The sequence below is a fragment of the Orcinus orca genome, chromosome 8, assembly GCF_937001465.1.
Source record: "Orcinus orca chromosome 8, mOrcOrc1.1, whole genome shotgun sequence".
In the NCBI taxonomy this organism is placed as follows: domain Eukaryota; kingdom Metazoa; phylum Chordata; class Mammalia; order Artiodactyla; family Delphinidae; genus Orcinus; species Orcinus orca.
The window spans coordinates 3,039,797-3,059,025 of record NC_064566.1 but is presented as its reverse complement, the minus strand read 5'-3'; the positions used below and the strand labels follow the sequence as shown (position 1 = coordinate 3,059,025).

Sequence of the window (19,229 nt, the reverse complement as noted above, 5' to 3'; positions counted from 1 at the left end):
TTGGGGTGTGCGCTGTCTGGGCCAGTTCCTCCAGGCCCTGCAGAACTCGGGGGCCTGGGACCCACGTCCTGTCTCCCCACAACTAACACAAAGGGCGCTGTGCCCGAGCTGGGTGAGGACCAGAGCCTCAGCCCTGGAGCAGCGAGGGAGTCGGGAACGACGGGCCCCCAGTCCCCCCTGCGGGTCTGCCCTTCAGGTGACCTCCCTTGAAACACCTCCCTGCCCCTTCCAGCCGCCTGCCCCATGCCGTCAGCCTGTTCCCTTCACTCCACCAGATCGACAACAGTCTGAAACGACCTCCCTTCCTCTCCCCACGTCCCTGGAGGACCCCCCTGGATGGGGCCTGGGGAGGGGAGGGCAGGGTGCCATCCTTCCTGCTGGCCCCGCCCTCCCCAAAGCCTGGGGTGTCTCCATGCACAGTGGGCACCAGGTGGCTTCTGTGTGTGACCTGAGTCCCCCGTCAGAGCCCAGGCCTGGCCCAGACCTTTCCTCGCCCACTGCCTGCCACCCACCCCAGCGCCCTATAGGCTCCTGGTGGCCCACGTGCCAACACGCAGGGTGAGCCATTTCCAAGCCCCCAGGGCCCACCCAGGGTGTGAGTTCTGCCTCTGGGGGTGCACAGAGGGTGGCGGCAGGCGGGTGTCAGTCCTGGGCACTCGTTGGGGGCGCTGGTATGCCCGAGGGAAGACATACGTACAGTGGCTGGAGAGCGTTCCCCCCAAATTCATGTCCACCCTGAACTCGGAATGTGACTTATTAGGAAACAGGGTCTTTGCAGAAGTAATTAAGGTAAGGATGGAGGAGAGATCGTTCTGAATCTGGGGGGCCCTGAACCCAGTGAGAGGCGCCCTCATGAGAGGGGAGACAGAGAGGGAAGAGGAGAAAGCGACATGAAGACCAGGCACAGACTGGAGCGACGCGGCCACAGGCCCAGGGACAGCCGGGGCCCCAGAAGCTGGAAGAGGCAGGAAGGAGCAGGGCCCCGCCCACACCTTGATCTCAGGCTTCTGACCTCCAGAACTGGGGGAGGACAGATCTGTGTTGGTCTAAGCTGCCCAGTGTGCGGGCGCCTGCAGGGCAGCCCAGGTCACTCATTCGAGGAGTGACCTGTGGAGTGACATGGCCGCACAGGCTGTCCGGAGAGGATGCTGTGGGCTCAGGCGGTGAACGACGGCTCTGCGCTCTGTCTGCAGAAACCTCTGCGCAGGTGCCGGGGCCGGGATGGGTCCCTCGGGGCCCCGCGGTCTTCCGAGGCTCCCGGGACAGCCAGCACCCTGACCAGGGGTGGCCGGCTCCCTGGGGGAGCAGCACGGAGAAGGCAAGTGAGAAGCAGGCCGGGTGCCGTCCTGATGCCACACTGGTCAAGGTGGCCTTCCTCCAGGTGCTGTGTGAGTCCGGCCTCCGTGGCCCGGCCCTGCCCTGTGCACCGTGCTCCCGGCCAGCGCCTTCGTTCCCGGATGCAGGTGGGCTCTGGCCGGGGCCTCTGCGGCAGCAAACGCCTACCCTCCTCCTGGGTGGCCCTAGCACAGCCTCAGAGCCGGGGGACCCTGTGGATTTTCCCAGTGGGCACACGAGCCCAGACCTCATCTCCTGTCCTGCAAGCCTCTGGGATGACAGGGGGTCCCAAGGAGGCCTATGAGCGAGGGAGGGGGTGCGGTGGGAACCATCTGGGACAGAAGCCGGGGTCCCGAGTCCCTTCCTGGCCTTGGGCAAGTGGCCGGAACCCTTGCAGCCTCCGTCTCCCCATCTGTAGAGCGGGGCCCTCTCTCCCTGTCCCGGGCAGCAATGTGCTTACGGCGAACAGGGATCAGAACGGCCTGTGCCAGGGTCTGTTCTCACTGCTCACAAACTGTGTTAGTTTCTGTCGCTTCTGGAACAACTTAACACAAGCTCGGTGGCGTCCACAACGCAGATTTATTCTTACACCGCTGGAGGTCGCAGGTCTCACGGGGCTAACATCAGGGTGCGGCAGGGCTAGGTCCTCCCGGAGGCCCCAGGGGAGAATCTGTTTCTCGCCCTTTCGTTTCTAGAGGCCACCTGTACCCCTTGGCTCGTGGCCCCTTCCTCCATCACTGCACCCTCTGCTCTTCTGTCATATCTCCTCCCTCCCTCTACTCCTGACCCTCCTTCCCCCCTCTACTAAGGACCCTGCAATCAACACGGGGCCCACCCAGATGCTCCAGTATCATGTTCCAATCTTGAGGTCAGCTGACACGCTGACAAGGTCTCACGTGCAAATTTAATTCTCCGTGGCCATGTGACATAGACATGTGCCAGAGATCAGGACGCAGCGTCTCTGGGGGGCCACGACTCGGACCACCACACCACCTAAGCTGCCCCTCCCCGCGGTGGAGAGACGGCGAGACAGACCCGGCTTGCCATGCAGGCTGGGGGTGTTTCCAGTTAACCTCGCCGATCTGGGGCTGACTCATCACGTCCCAGGCCCTGCCTGGGGAGATGCTGGGGTGGGGGGAGAAGCAGGTCGGGGCACGGGCACCGGCATGGGAGCAGGCAGACAGTACCGCGGCGGACACATTCACGCATTCTTTCCTTGTAAGCCACGCTCTCCCGGGGTTGGAGGAACAAAGCCAGGTCAGTAATTAGATCACATGCAGTTACCCACAGAAACAGCAAACATGCCATTTCCTGGGGGCTCTGCTGTCAAGTGCCCTGACTGGTAAGAGAGCTGGGCGGTGACATGGGCGTCTCAGGGGCCCCTGCTCCGTGGCGTAGGGTCACCCCGGAGAGTGCCCGAGAACAGCTCGCGCGTGGAAGTGTTCCTCCGTGTTTCCAGGTCCCCGGAGGAGGAGAATTCGGCAGAAAACTGTGAGACCCAGCTCTAATCCCGCACGCGACGCCGATGAATTTCAGCTGGGGCTGGCGGGCACCTCAGCTTGCAAGGTTACAGAGTCCATCAGATTCCCAGCACAGAAACTAATGAGATAAAGATGGAACTCAGGTCCCCTGGGGAATCATCTCCATGAAGGCCGAGAGGCGCACATCGCCGGGCATCCACCCCAGCTCCTCCGGGAAACTGGATCCACCGCCAGCCCTGGGCGCCCCCTGCCTTGCCGGGGGGGGCGGGGATGCACCCCGTTTTCGCGGGGGGGGAGCAGTGAACTTGGAGCATGCCGGGTTCCCAGATCGTTCAGTTTCCTACCTGCTCAGTCCGTTTCGTTCAAGTAGTGGATCCAGCCCAGCCTGCCAACGCCGTGACCCGGGGTCGGGGCAGGGAGCCCCCAGTGCCCCTCAGAGAAAATCCATCCTTTCTTGGTCTATCAGTTGGCGCTCTTGGTTCCAGTAGCAGAAACCCCCTCGCGATGTCCTGAACACATGGGATTCTGCGCTGGTCGCGCGAGGATGCTGATGGCTGAACCACCTTGGTTTTATAAGAACAGGAGCTGGACTTGTTTAGGCTGAAACCTGCAGGGAACCCACCTGGGGTGAGGGGGGCTTTCTCCAGGTCGGAGGGAGCTGCTTTTTCCCTGTGACAGAAACGGGGGCCCCGTGCCATCGGCCAGAGTGCCAGTGAGCCCCAGGGGGAGGGCTTGGGAGTGCATCTGACCCAGCAAATGCTTTTAGGGACTGACCAGATAGAAAGACGTCCTCAAGGGCACAGCGAGGCGCGTCCAGGATGGTGACACTGCTGTACTCCCCAGACCGGAAGGGCCCCAGCTACCTGCCAGGAGGAGGCTTCTGGGTACCCTGGGGCCCATGCCCTAAACGGCAGGAGAGAGCAGGTAGTGTCCCTATGCCTAGGGGTCAGGGATCACCCCACAGGTGAGGAAATGGAGGTACAGATGGTGACGCGTCTGAGGTGAAACAGCGGGAACTCAGAGGAGAGGGTTCGCCCTGGGAGGTGGTGGCACAGGCTTCGCTCCCGGCCCCAGGGTCTCTCTTCCGCTGCTCCCCTCACCCCTCTCTCCAACCTTCCCCACGTCTTTGGTCCACCCGCACCTTCTCAGCAGGGTCCACCCGGTGTCTCTGTTTAATGCAGCGGCCTGCCCTCCCCCTGCCGACCAGCACCCACTTTCCGTTGTTTCTGCAAAACGTGTCACCTCCTGTTGACCCTGTGTGAGTGTCCTGGGGCTGCTGCGACCAGTGACAGCACACTGGCTGGCTTCAAACAGAGGAAGCTAAATTTCTCACAGTTCTGGAGGCAGAAGTTCACTGTCAGTTGTCACCAGGCCAAAACCAAGGCATCAGCTGGGACGGCTCCCTCCAGGGGTCCTAGAGGAGGGTCCTTCCTGCCTCTTCCAGCTCCTGGGGGCTCCAGGCATCCCTGGGCCTATGGCCACGTCCCTCCAGCCTCTGTCTGTCATCACGTGGTCTCCTCCTTGTCTGTAGTCAAATCCCCCTCGGCTCCCACTTATAAGGACACCTGTGATGACATTTAGCCCCACCCCCACCCCCCGCAGATAATCCCAGATAATGTCCCCATCTTGACATTCTTAACCACATCTGCAAAGACCTCCGTTTTCTGCCATATAAGGTGACATGCACAGGTGTTGGGGACTTGACACAGACGTCTTTGGGGGCCGTTATACAGCTGACCACACACGCCAATTACATCAAACAGAATCTCTGCACATATGATGCATGTTTTCTCCATGAACTCATAACAAGAGATGGACGAAGTGCTGGGTCCCCGCTGCGCTCCCCCCTTCTCTGTATCCACGTCCCCCTCCCAAGGGTCTTCATCAACCCATCGCCTCATCCATTCATCACCCTGAGATGTGGGAAATGGCCCCCAGAGCCTGACACCATGCACGTTCAGCGACCCACTCCCTGGTTTCCTAAGACAACGTCGCTCATTCCCTCACGCTCTCCCCATCGGGAAGTGCAGGCCATGGCAGGAACACTGGGGCAGGACACAGGCACACCCTGCCCCTGCGCCGCGCCCGGCAGGACGCACAGGTGCCCTCCCTGTCCTTCCAGTGGAGGAGGGCCCATGGCTGCGGCACTTCCAATAGATCACATGCCTCTCTGCCCCAGGGTCCCCATCAGGACAGAGAAGCTCTAAGCACACAGACGAGAAGAGAATAGGGGAGAGGTAAAGCATTTGTGCGTTTCCTGGGTGGAGACCCTAACATTTTCTCGGTACCCGACTCAGATCCCTGACCTCAATCCCAGCCACGTCCCCAGGCGGTGCTGCCAGGGGGCCCCCGCCTTCCCACCTGAGAGTCCCCAGAGGCTTGGGCGAAAAAGGGGATTTGTGAGAAGAGCCCACACTTTGGGAACAGAAGAACCTCCCGATCTCCAGCCGGAACCCTTCCGTAGAGCTCACTTCCCCACCGCCCCCCGGGCCCCCTTTGCTCATCCTCCAGCCCCTGCTCGTCCACAAAGAGCCTGGGCTCCGCAGGGCCAACTCCAGGCCAGGGACCGGGGACACAGTGGCGCCATCGGCCACGCCAGGCTTCCGGCCACTTGGACCTTGATTAGCGGAGCCGGACGGGAATCTGCAAAGCCCTGCTTGCAGGCTGGCAGCCACCCAGAGTGCGCAGACATCCTGGGGCTGCAGGCGGTGTAACCCACCTCCCGGGGAGAGAAGGCAGCAGGGCTTCTAGGCCACGCCTTCCTGCAGGCCCCGGGTGGCTGCATGTGGGCCAGTGTCCTGGGGGCTGAGACAGGTGTCCTTCTGCCCTGGAGGGCAGACGGCAGCTGCCCCTTTCCTCTCCCTACGCGCCGGGACCCAGCCCTTCGCTTCCCTGCCTGGGGCCGGTCCTGCCTGCCTGCTCCTTGGACTAAGCCGACCTTTAGACAAAGCTAGATTATGTTCTGTTCAAAAACATGGAAGTGCAATGGACAAAACGTGAAATTAACGGAAGTGCAATCGACGAAACGTGAAATTAACCACCGTGAAGCGAACAGGAGGAAGTTAGTGCGTTTACCATGCTGTGCCTCCACCAGCTCTGTGCAGCTCCAGTTCATCACCCCTAAAGGAAACCATGCCTGTGAGGCTGGCACGCCCCACTGGAATGACTCTTGAAGACACAGGGAAGAAAGGGCCCTCGCAGAACATAATATATCAGAAATGGGCATAAGGTGGAGCTAAAGGAGAAAGTCCCTGGAATCCTCATAAGGCTGGGGCTGAGCGCACCTGGCTGCCCCGCTGTGGGTTTCCTCATCTGCACAGAACAGGACACGGACGTTCCCGTGGGGTGAGGTGGGGTGAGGTGCTGAGAAGAGGGTGTGAAATTGGGGTGCTCGCAATGAGCAAGCCTCAGTTTCCACAACTGCGTGAGGACCAAGGATGCAGGGCAAGTGCTCTGCACACGGCAGGTGCTCGATGCTGTGGGGGCCCCAGTGCTGGCACTGCAGTAAATCTGATGAAGGTCGGGGAGGGGATCTGTGGAGGACGACTTAGGCTGGGGCCGGGGTGAGTGTGTGTCGGGAAGCAGAGCCAGCCAGGGCAAAGGCACGGAGTACCACGGAGGGAGCAGAGGGGCCTGCGGGTGGAGGAGAGGTCCTTACACGACACACAGAGGTGCCGAACGTACTGCGTCCAGTGCAGGTTGTACGCGTGCAGGAAACTCTCATTTCAGAAACACCACTCGAGTGGGTAGACTGTGAGGGGGACAAAGCTGCTGGTAGCCGGGAGATGAGTCAGAGAACTGAAGCCCAGTCCAGGTGAGAGCTGGGGGAGGGGCGAATCTGAATCTGGCCCAGGCTGCAGCGATGGGGGAGGAGGCCCAGCCTGGGGAATTGACAGGACTTGGGGTTGACTGGCTACCAGGGAGAGGCCAGTGGCTGCCGTCTGCTACCTGGCCATGTCTGCTTCGGAAATGCCTATGCTCTACATGAGGAGGCCAGAGCCCTGGCTTGCCTGCCTTCCTTCCATCTACTTGCCCACCAACCCACTCACTCAGGCATCCGCCCATCCATCTCCTCCATCCACCCACCCAACCATCCACCCACCCATCCATCCAACCATCTCCATCCATTCAGCTATCCACCCATCCACTCATCTATTCATCCATCTATCCATCCACCCATCTGCTCACCCATCATCCATCCACCCATTCACTCATCCATCCATCCACTCACTCATCCATCATCTATCCACCCATCATCCACCCATCCACCCACCCATCCATCCATTCAGCTGTCCACCCATCCACTCATCTATTCATCCATCTATTCCTTCACCCATCCATCCACCCACTGATCTATCATCCAACCACCCATCCATCAGTGATCCATCTACCCACCCCTCATCCATCCACCCATCCATCCATCCATCCACCTCCATCCCAATCATCTGTCTACCCATCTACTCATCTATTCATCCATCTATTCATTCACCCATCCATCCACCCATCTGCTCACCCATCATCCATCCACCCGTTCACTCATCCATCCATCCACTCACTCATCCATCATCTGTCCATCCATCATCCATCCACCCGTCCATCCAACCACCCATCCATCCATCCATCCACCCACCCATCCATCCATTCAGCTATCCACCCATCCACTCATCTATTCATCCATCTATTCATTCACCCATCCATCCACCCACCGATCTATCATCCAACCACCCATCCATCAGTGATCTATCTACCCACCCATCATCCATCCACCCACCCATCCATCCATTCATCTACCCACCCATCTATCATCCAACCACCCATCCATCAGTGATCCATCTACCCACCCATCATCCATCCACCCACCCATCCATCCATTCATCTACCCACCCATCTACTCATCTATTCATCCATTTATTCATTCACCCATCCATCCACCCATCTGCTCACCCATCCACCCATTCACTCACCCTTCCATCATCTGTCCATCTATCATCCATCCACCCATCCATCCATCCACCCACCCATCCACCTCCATCCCATTCATCTATCCACCCATCTACTCATCTAGTCATCCATCTGTTCATTCACCCATCCATCCACCCATCCATCCACCCATCCACCCATTCACTCACTCTTCCATCATCTGTCCATCTATCATCCATCCATCCATCATCCATTCCCTTCCTGTCCCCACATCCCCTGCACCCACTTTCACCCCCACTTCCCATCCTCTGAGGGTTGAGCACTTGCCAAGCCCTACGACAGATACCAGGGAAAAGGTGACAAGTCAGAGTCAGCCCCGGTCCTGTCCCGGAGGAGACAGACGTAGCAGGTGCAGGACGGAAGGGGCAAAGGCAGAGCAGCTCCCCCGCTCCCCCCTGGCTCAGGTGACGGGGGTCTCCTTGCCTCTCCCCCTGGCTCCTGCCAAGTCAGACACCAAAGACCCTACTGCTTCTTGGAGGAGGGCCTGAAGCTCCAGGCCTTGGCCAGAAGTGGGGATTCAGCACGGGCATCTCCCAAGGGCCTACTGGGTGCCACTGTGAGAACCAACCTCCTCATCTCCTCCTTGGCCTGGCGTCCCCACTGGCTGCCTGTGCCTGCATCTCAGGGTCTGCAGTTCCCAGGAGGTTTACTCACAGGTGCCCATCGGCTGGTGGTGACAGCAGTTTCGGGCAGAGTGTAGAGTCTATAGCCAGTAGAGACATTGGGATGATGTAGCCATTTTACAGGTGGGGAAACTGAGGCCCAGGCAGGTGGCCAGTGTCAGAGCTGGGACTGGGACCCTGGCATCTGAGCCGGTTGGCTTGGGCTTGAAGCTGCCCCCAGGATTTCAGATTCGTTCACCTGGTCACATATTTGAGGGCTGGCCCTGCCTCAGACCCTGAGCCAGGGCCGCGGGGGTTGGAGGGATGTGGACATTGGCCAGGGGAGGCAGTGGGGGCTCCTGCCGGCTCGCAGGGCTGTCTCTGCATCTGGTGACCTCACGTGGGCAGCTTGAAATCAGCCACGGCGGGAAGATTCACACTATGGGCACTGGCAAAAGCTACAAACCAGGGCGGAGACAGGACGGGGGCAGGGAGAGGCCAGGCGGTCGGGGAGGAGGTGTGCAGAGGCAGAGGCTGCTTTGGCGGCAGTGACCGTGTTAAACGTTAGGGAGAACCAGCCGGGTTCTCCGGCCGGTGCTCTGGGGGCTGGGAGGTTCTATGACACGTGGTCCTCACCTGCTCCATCCCCGTGGGGTCCAGCCTGGAGGTGTGCCGGAACCCCAGCCTCCCCCGGCTCCTCCTTTCTCCATCGTCCCCCCATCCGCCTGCGCTCCCCCAGCCCACACACCCACTGGCCACCTGGGCGTGTTCTAAATGTGGCCTGAGGGAGCACTGAGCCACGCGCCTCCCTTGTGGGGAGAGACCCACCCCCTGGCCCCCAGGCAGGGGCCTTGAGGTCCAGAAAAAAGGGGCCAGAGCCTCCTTGAAAAGGCTGATGAGAGCCCTGGGCCCCTGAGAGCCTCAGCTTGTCTGCCCTGGAGGAGGGTGGCCCTGGGGTCCTCGCCGGCCAGGCTCAGCAGCTCTGAAAGCACCCCTCCCCCAACCTGGGAGGCCCAGGGCTGCCCAACCCCCTGCAGAGCAGTTTCTGAGCTGGCTCCCCAGGCCGGTCAAGAGGACATTCCTGCCACTGTAGAGGGTCTGAGTGTTTCCCCAGCCAGAGCAACCCTCCCTCACATGGATCTGGGGCCACCAGGAGGACCCAAAGCCCCCAGGTCCAGCGCTTGACGCCGCCAAGCCAGCAACCCCCGGCTGTCCTGAGGGGCTGGGAGCCAGAGCACACCCAGGACGCATACTAAGGGCCAGGCCTGTGCTGTGCTTCCTGAGTAACTATCTATTCAAATCCCTGTGGCCGATCGACGCCAGGTGGAGCGGAGTGAATGGTCTTGTCTGTGTCACGGAGCTGGTGAGGTGAGGCTGGGGGACGCGGGTCTGAGCCCTTTGCACCGCACACCCTTCCCTGACCGGAGGGCGCCCCCGCTCTCCACCACCCAGCGTGGACCCAGCGTCCCCAGGACCTGCTCTCATCACCACCGCATCACCCGCCCCTCTGTGCGCGCGCACTCCAGAAGGGAAACACACCGGCTTGGGCTCTGCCTTGAGAGCAGCTGTGTGCAGAGACCTGCCCGTGCAAGACTGTCTGGTTTACCCCCCCGCCCCCGCCAAAACCCAGAAACCACTTTTCTCAAGGCTTAGAAGCTTATCCCATCACTGAAAGGAAGAGCTCCTGGCACGTCACAATGTGATCGCCGAATAATAACTTACAGGGACAGGTGAGAAGGTGAAGGAAGTTCCCAGAATACAGAGCAGAAAGGCAGAGAGGTAGAAACCATGAGAAAGGATGAGGGACAAGGGGAACAGACTCAGATGGTCCCGCAGGAAATCCAGAAGGACAGAGACGGAGAAGTGAGGGAGTTTTTCAGGGGGAGGATACAAGGATATTCTTAAAGCTGAACCTGCTTCAGTCTGAAGGAGCCTCCACCAGAGTGAAGATAATGGATAAAGATAAGACTCACGGGCTTCCCTGGTGGCGCAGTGGTTGAGAGTCCGCCTGCCGATGCAGGGGATACGGGTTCGTGCCCCGGTCCGGGAAGATCCCACATGCCGCGCAGCGGCTGGGCCCGTGAGCCATGGCTGCTGAGCCTGCGCGTCTGGAGCCTGTGCTCTGCAACGGGAGAGGCCACAACAGCGAGAGGCCCGTGTACCACAGAAAGAAAAAAAAACAAAACAAACAAAACAAAACAAAACTAAAAAAAGATAAGACTCACACCCAAGCCCATCACCAGGGCATTTCAGAGCAGCGAGGAAAATAGATGCAATGACTACAATGACGTTCCTACTAAGTTCCAGGGAGGAAACAAAGAATCCGCCCTGTAACTTGTCACCAGCAACAAGGAAAGGTGAGATGAAAGGGAGGTGATGCCTTTAGCATTCAGCAGGATAACCATTTTGAATCTGGAATTGTACAAAACTGAGCACGTTTGAAAATCAGAGACTTTTCAGATATGAGAGTCTATACTCCAGGGGCCTTTCCTGAGGTTGTTACTTGAATACGTGTCCCAGCAGAACAAGGATAAAGACACAGTTCTCTTATCCAGTAGCTCAAGGAAGGGGACTCTCAGAATGATAACTGTCCACTGGGAGCTCCACATTAGGGCCTAGAGCCAGAGGCCTCCGATGAGAGTGGCAGGGGTCCCAGGGACACATAAGAAACAGGATGGTATTTTGATGACATAAAAAGAAGACATAATTCTTCTCCCACAAGAAAAGAAGAAAGGCAATGTGAACATCATGACCCTAACGCTAAGCTAAAATTTGTCATGATTTTGAACAACTGATGGAGTAGAAGAAGAAAGGATCCGCTGGTCTGTGATGTTAGAAAGACCCTTCTCATGGGTCTATACAGAGGAACTGGAGTCCTAGCCCCGTTCTTGGTCCTCATGTAAACGTTTACATCATCATCGTAATGTACTGTTTTCTGCCGGCTTTTAACTTTCGAATCCAACTTATAGACAGAATGCTTAAATATGGACATAACAAAGGGTCGAGTGATACTGTCTAAAATTTATTAAGCAAGAGAGGAATTTGCGAATGTCACTTAAAGGTAATCAGCAGACCAACAGTAACTTCAAAACTGGGGAGAGAAGTGGTAGACGGATGAAAGCTTCCTCTTTCACGGCAAAGAATCAGCGGTGCTTTACGTTGTTAAATTAACACCTAAGGAGGTGATCGGAGGGTTACGGAGGCAACCATCTGAAGAATGAAACAAAAACAGTTAAAGTGGTCCCTCTGCCTTCTGGGGTTGTGTGGATGAGGTTGGGGAGAGGTGGAAAGACAAAGTTTTCCTTCCTTCCCCAGCCCTGCCTTGTGGTTTGGTTAAATTAATGACTTACTTTATTACATGCACGTAGCACTTGGACCAAAATCTGTGACGGGAGGGAAAATGTTAGCCTGAGAGTGACTACGGAGCGGGTCTCCTGGGCAGTCAGACAGCGGTCGGGGGACAGAGAGTGCGGACCAGCGCTGAGGGGGCCCCACCTGGGGCGGCAGGGTGTCGGGGGGAGGGGGCAGGTCTCCTCAGACCCTCGTGATGAATTGAGTGAGGAGGAAAGGGAGAAGAAAGGGAGGAGGGAGGACCAGACTGCAGAGAAGAGCGTTTTTTTTGGGGGGGGAAACCATAACAAGCTCAGACTGGGGCACATTCCCTGGGGCTGTGACTGGTGCCAATGGAGACTTGGATCCCAGCGGCCATGTGTACGCAAGTGGTCCCACTGGGAGAGGGAGACGGAAGAGTGGGGATGCGCAGTTGGGGTGACCTCTGACTCTGTGCCCAAAGGGCCACCCTCTCTTCCTTGGTTTCACAAGATTACGAAAGCAATACATCATTAAAAAAATTAAAAATTAGAATTAAAAAAATTAAAATACATATATGTAAAAATTAAAAACACAGATATCTATTGAATAAAAAGCAAAACCACCTCTTTCCCTACCACAGAGGAGCTGCCCCGAGGGCTCCATGACTAACCGCTGGGCCCAGTCATCAATTAAGAGAGAAAAACAAGAGTATGTTTCCTTATGAATCCAGACGGAGCTCGTTCTCAGAGATTGATCCCTCTTTTTTGAGTCTAAGGCATAATAAAAAAATATAAAATGATGGTGGAGGAAGAATGGGGGAAATCAATGCTTCTTGCCATTCAGTTCTTACTACCTACACACTGAGGCAGTCTTCCAGAACACAGAGTTAGGGTTTCAAAGGAAAGCCAGCTACCCACACACGCGTTCACAATTCCGCATCTCTCTGGATTTATATAGCCCATGCTTCGAGGGAGCTGCAAGCACTAAACACATGTTTTTTCATTCATTCTTACATGAACACCGCTGGAGACATGGCACCAGTAGGAAGCATGATCTCCACTCTGCAAACCTGGTTGTGGGTCAGGGACTGAAGCTCAGAGAGGGACAGCAAGTTGCCCAAAGTCACACAGGGACTTAGTTGGAAAGTCAGATCGAAAACTTAGCATGCTCTATTACCAAGGGCTTTAAAGGGCTTCAGATAATATGCACACATGCTTCTGTACTCAGAGTCCATCTCTGGAAAGACCCTCAGGAAACCAGTAACGGAGGTTCTCTCTGGGGACAGAAACGGGGGCTGCGTGCTAAGGGCGACAGGGAGCCGCACTCTTCACGCTGTAGCACTTGTGCACACTTTGCATTTTTGAACTGTGTGTATCTATTTCCAATTACCAAGTTAAAAAGATATAAAAATTGGACTATGATATCGGAACGCCATGAAAATAAGTAGCTACGGACAGTGGATATTCAACTGGTGGACGGGCACGATTTGCCATCCTTCTAATTCAATCTCTAAGAGCAAATTGGTCTCACCAAGGGAGAGGAATAATGAAATCTCGCACCTTCTGAGACCCTTTCCCAGAGCTGTTTGTGGGCACGTTCCTTCCAAGTGGATGAGAAGCTGCCTGTGAAGCTTTGGGGGTGCACTAGAGGTGCCGGCAGGTACTGGGTCTGAAGCCCCCTCACCTCTGGGGGCTCCTCCCTGCAAAACCCAAGGGAAGGTGGGGAGCCCCCCTTGCTGTCCCTCATCCCCACATCCAGTGCCTCGGCAGGTTCCGTCCACTCCAGCTTCACCCCATACCTCGTATCCACCCACCCCTCCCTCTCCACCTCCTCTCCAGCCCAAAGCACCATCGCCAAACAACACCAAGATGGAGGCAATGGTCTCATAACTCATCCATTCATCCTACTGTCTGTTTTCCTGTAGCCAAGTGAACCAGACCATGTTGTCACTCCTCCAGTCTCCTCCGACTGCAAGCGTGGAAAATGCAAAGTCCTTCCACGAGGCCTCAGGTCCTCCCTGACATCGTCTTCTCTGCCCTCCTCGTCCCCTGCCACCCTGCACTTCAGGTTCTTTTCACCCCAGTGCCTTTGCATTTGCTGATTCCTCCTTGACCTTCAGGTTTCAACTCAAAAGGCGCTTCCTCCGAGAGTCCTTCTGGCTCCCTACCCAGAATGGGCCTTCCCCAACCTGCCCAAGAGACTGCCTGGCAGTACTGCTGACTTGCTTCACAGCATAACCACAAAGAGGGTCTGGCTCATTTATTTGTTAACCTTGTTGTTGCCTTCGCTAATTAGACTTTAATCTACATGAGGTCAGAGACTGAGCTTGTCTTGTTTACCCCCATACGCTTAGCTTCCTGAATAGTTAGGTTGTGTTGAATACTGGCTAACAGATGGATAGATGAATGGAGGGGATGAACGGATGGATGGATGAGTGGCAGGTGGATGGATGGGTAGGTGGATGGATGGATGGGTGGACGGCTGAGTGGATGGATGGATGGATGGATGGATGGATGGATGGATGGATGGATAGACGGACGGACGGACGGATGGATGGATGGGTGGGTGGATGGATGGGTGGGTGGATGGATGGGTGGGTGGGTGGATGGACGGACGGACGGATGGATGGATGGATGGATGGATGGATGGATGGATGGATGGATGGGTGGGTGGATGGGTGGATGGGTGGATGGGTGGATGGGTGGATGGGTGGATGGGTGGATGGGTGGGTGGGTGGATGGATGGACTGACGGATGGATGGATGGATGGATGGATGGATGGATGGATGGATGGATGGATGGATGGATGGAGTCTAATCACCCTAGGGTGAGACCCTGAGGTCCAGCCTGCCTCCCCCTAGAGGCCCCAAGCTATGAGGCTCGGGACCTGATTCAAGGGCAGTGAGAACCTGAGACTCCACCCCTAGTGTTGAGAAGTGTTTCTAAAAATGACACTGACATATGTGTAAGGTCCTTGTGGAAATGGCCCCAGGTCCTCTGCCTTCTGACCTTGACCACGTGTCCACGTTTCTAGACCCTTTTGTCAGGTGCGGGCTGGGTAGATGGCAGGGAATCTGAGGAGGGAATCAGCTGGAGCAACTAGACACGTTCAACCACGACCGGGTGTGTTCCCACCATTCCGCTCTCAGCTCTGAAGCTCTGAGTAAAGTTTTTGAAATAAGAGGGGCTGGGAAGGAGAGAAACCTCCTGACTGCTTCAGAAACTGTCTCCATCGAGCCTCATTTCCCACGGCATGCTCCTTCATCACATCTGCGTCGGCACTGGGGCAGCCTCAGCCACAAACCGCCCTCCCGGACGGTCACCCAACCACCGACTGCAGGTAATTGGCCCGGGGACTGGCGCGGCCCCCAGACCTCTGCGCCTCATTAGGCCACGTCTAACATGAATTTGGAAGCAGGCTAACAAGCGGCCGGCTGGTTTGAGCCCGCACCGCGGCACGCAATTCCCTTGGACGCTTTCTGCCGTGCACCCGGAGGACCAGAGGTCAGCCTCTCACTCTGGCACGTGCTCCAGAGCCGCCCCCGCCAGCCGCCTGGGTGACAATGGTGCGTCGGGGCCCCAGGCTCCCTCACTGCCCGCCCTCCACGGCCTCTGTCAAATTCACAGTCTGGATAAGGCCAGTTCCGGGAGGCTGCAGGATCCCACAGGCTGACCCCTGCACCCTTTACGGAAAAGCTCGGAGGCCCTGCGATAACCAAGGCAACACCACTGTCCATCCTCCCAACACCCGTCACAGGGTGATGGTTCTGTCCTGAACTAGCTTTCCTCAATCCCAGGATGATCCCTTGGCCAGCCTGGGGCAGTAACATCTTCACCCTGGTGGGGGGTTAGGGGGGCTGAGGGCACGGGCTCTGTACCCTGATGGCCTCAGACACTTGTGTCTGAGACACTCAGGCCCTCCTGTCTCCTCTCCAGAGACCTCCTGCCAAGTGGAGAAGGACACCAATTTCAAGGTTGCTGGGAGGGTGGGTGGTTGGCGGTGCTGGGATCAGTGCAAGGTGGCTGGCCTGTGGCAGGAGGTCAACAAATAGCGCGATCGTTACTCTGATTTCTTTCACGGCAACACCTCGTCAAGTGAGGCCCACGGCCTGATTCCTTCTTGTGGGAAAGGAGGGCTGGCTCCTAAACTGCGGTCAAGGTCAGAGCTTCTACCATCTGCTTAGAAGCTACCATGCGAACCAGGTGTGTCCAGCTGTCCCCCTCCTCTGTGGTCCTGGACCCTGGCACTGAGCAGGTGGTCAGTATATACGTAGAACGCAAGCCTTCATCTGGGGCCAAAACACGGATGCAGACCTGGCTGTGATCTCAGAGGTCATTTAGTCCAAACTTCTATGACATTCCGCCACGACGATGCCCACCCTGCTTGACTTCCTCCAGCGACGGGGAGCTCATCATCTCCCGAGACGGCCCTGTCCTATCACTTAACAGCTATGACGGTTCCACATGTCCTCTGTCGGCCGACCTGCAGTGAGCATCCCTGGTGTGCTCTGGCCTGTTGCAGCCACAGGACACGTGGCCCAGACAGCCTGGCCCTGTGGTCTTCTCTTTTCCCAGCTCAGTCAGCCCTGCCCGTCTCGAGCACCGAGTGTGCGCGCGCACCCGCCCTCACACACACACACACACACACACACACACCAAGGGTGGCCTGCTGGCTGCCCTCTGCTGACAACGGATCACGTGGGGACATGGCTTTGCAAAAGCCACGGCCTGAGGGCAAGACACGGCCTGGACCCTTCCAGCACCCAGAGGGCCTCTTTCCCTCCAAGCCCCACTCCCAGCCTGGACAGCCCTCCAAGTCACCATGGCAACAGCTCTTGGGCTTCTCGGAGACTCAGGCGCCCTCCCTGCTAGAACGGAAGCAGAGAGTGACAGCATGCTGACAGTGACCGTGGGCCCAGGGTCCACTTTCACAGACGGCCTCCAGCTAAGGCAAAAACGACTCATCTGACCCAGATAAAGACTCATCAGCAGACGCCAGGGGTGGGTGTAACTCCCTGGAAGCCATCAGCCTCTGAGCGCTCTCTCGCGGCTGCGCTGGTGGCCAGGCCAACGATCACAACCTGGGCTTTCAAGGTAAAAAGGTGGACAATCTTAGCAAGACCTGGAGAGTCTGCAAAGCCCCCTGGAAGAGGGGACCGGCTACTCTGCTGGGAATGGCATTTCTGTTATAGCGCATCTTGTTTATAGGAGAAAGGTGGCTGGGACGGGTCAACGCGAAAACCAGGTGACCAGCAGTTCCACTCCTAAGTATACACCCCAAAGAACTGGAAACAGGTGTTCAAAAAATATCTGTACACATATGTCCACAGCCGCATGTTTACAACAGCCAGAAGGTAGGAGCGCCTCAAGCGTCCATCCACGGGTGAACGGAGACACAAAATGTGGTCCATCCATACAAAGGAATATTATTGAGCCTCAAAAAGGAAGGACACTGTGACACCTGGTCCAACAGGGATGAACTTTGGGGACATGATGCTCAATGAAAGAAGCCAGACACAAAAGGACACATACTGTATGATTCCACTCGTACGAGGTCCCTAGAGGAGTCACACTCATGAAGACAGACAGTAGGATGGTGGGCGCCAGGGGTTGGGGGAGGGGAAGGGGAGTGAGTGTTTCATAGGGATGGAGTTTCAGTCTGGGAAGATGGAAAGGGTTCTGGAAATGGATGGTGTGATGGTCGCACAAGAATGTGAATGTACTTAACGCCACCGGGCTGTACACTTCAGAATGGTTAAGACAGCACACTGTACGTTATTTACATTTTACCACAGTAAAAAAATTAGCGAAAAAAGGGACAAAAAAAAAAAAAAAAGGGACGAAGCACTGATACACGCTACAGCATGGATGAACCTTGAGAATATTCTTCTAGGTAAAGAAGCCATTCACGGAAGATTACATACTGTAGGATTCCATTTCTAGGAAAAGTCTAGAACAGGCAAATCCTTAGCGACAGAAAGCAGATTGGTGGCAGTAGGGGGCTGGAGGAGGGGAAACCCAGAGGTATCCTCATATTCTGCCCCCCACCCCCCCGGGGGGGAGATGCTGATACGTTGGTGCCGCCAAGCACTGTCATCTTTACCATTTGTACTGCTTTCCCCCCAAACAACGCCAGGTTTCCTCCTCCTTGAAAGACAGCTCTCTCCCTTGGCCATCCCACAAGTGCGCTCCAGCCCGACCCCAAACTGCAGGCGGCACAGAGCCCACCTCTCGGGCGGGTCCTCTGGAAGACGGCGGTCTCCATCATCCCAGCCCACGTCTGGGCGGTGGGTGACGGGGACCCATAGCGGGAAGCAAGCCATGGCGTTCCAAGTGCTCCATGCAAGGTGGTCCAGCGCTTTCAGGACACCTATGAGCATCTTTGACCGGAGGCGGCCTGGCAGAGAAAGAATCCCGTCTTACCTGGAAGCATCAAAGCTGTCATAAGAGCCGACCGTGTAGTGCCGGAAGAGTTTCTTGCTGCGGTCTGCACGAGTTTCTGCAGAGAGGGAAGAGAGACATCGTTTAGAAAGTCACGGTCCCCGAATGTTGAAACCACGCGAGGCCGGCCGGGCCCCTCATTCATCTGACCTACGAAGCGTGAGACCCGCTCTCCTGCGGAAAGATCTGGGAGGAAGACACGGCCTTGCTCTGTGGCCTAACTTTGCAAACTCTGGGGGACGCAGATGAACCTCAAGGCTGACTACTGGAGAGTCACGCGCTCCATTCCCAAATGGAGGCAAGTCCCAGGGTCCCTGGCTGGTGCTCTGCAAAGAAGACAGGGCTCTGCAGGTTCCAGCCACTCAGCGCACAGAATCCGCGACAGTGGTACTCTCAGGTGATGCTGCCGAGCCGTCTAGCAACTCCGAGAACCTGCGGATGACTGCTTTGGGAGAAAGGAAATGTTTATTGTTATTCTTCCTGATTATAGTTGCTTTCTCCTAGAAACAAACAAAAAAACCATGATTAAGTTCCTAATTAAGTCCCCTGCTTACTTCCCTTACTCAGCAAATTTCGACTTAAATTTCACGGGAAATTATACGAATGATGTAATTAGACTTAATCGATAGCTCAGAGCTGGAGGGAAAAAAACCCACAACAACACAAATGCAAGAAATACAGCAGCTTATGATTTACTGTTTAGGTATTTTCCCCCAAATAAAATCTCCTGGGCACTCTCTTTCCCAAATCCTGGAAACAATACAGAGAAATTATGTGATTGGCTTCAGGAAAAATGGCTCAAGCTCTCATTTAAACCCTGTGACCCTCTCTGCTGTCAGTCTCCTTGACACCACCTTCCAAGGTGAACGGGATTTTACTCAAACCCAAATGCACGTTTTCGGCTGAAAAGTGAACACGTGCAAGGGCTCTGAGAAGGGTCGCGCTGATACCTCTTGGCTCCTTTCATGCCCAGAGGCAGCCTGTGCAGCAAAAACACACGCTTCCTTTCTACATGGTGTGGTGTTGCCTTGGGGGTGCTGGGAGGAGCAGATGTCCAGCCCAGGACTACATTTCCCAGC

The 19,229-nt window shown here is 56.4% G+C and overlaps 1 protein-coding gene across 7 annotated transcripts in view; it reads right to left on the bottom strand.

The window, feature by feature from the left end:
• The window catches only part of SHANK2 (SH3 and multiple ankyrin repeat domains 2), a 559,408-nt gene that overhangs the window by 170,232 nt on the left and 369,947 nt on the right, over positions 1 to 19,229 (bottom strand). For all 7 annotated transcript variants that reach the window (XM_049713021.1, XM_049713018.1, XM_049713020.1 and 4 more), the window contains one exon: positions 18,133 to 18,208. In XM_049713021.1, coding sequence (XP_049568978.1) covers positions 18,133 to 18,208 — 76 coding nt within the window. The remainder of the gene's footprint in view (positions 1 to 18,132; positions 18,209 to 19,229) is intronic.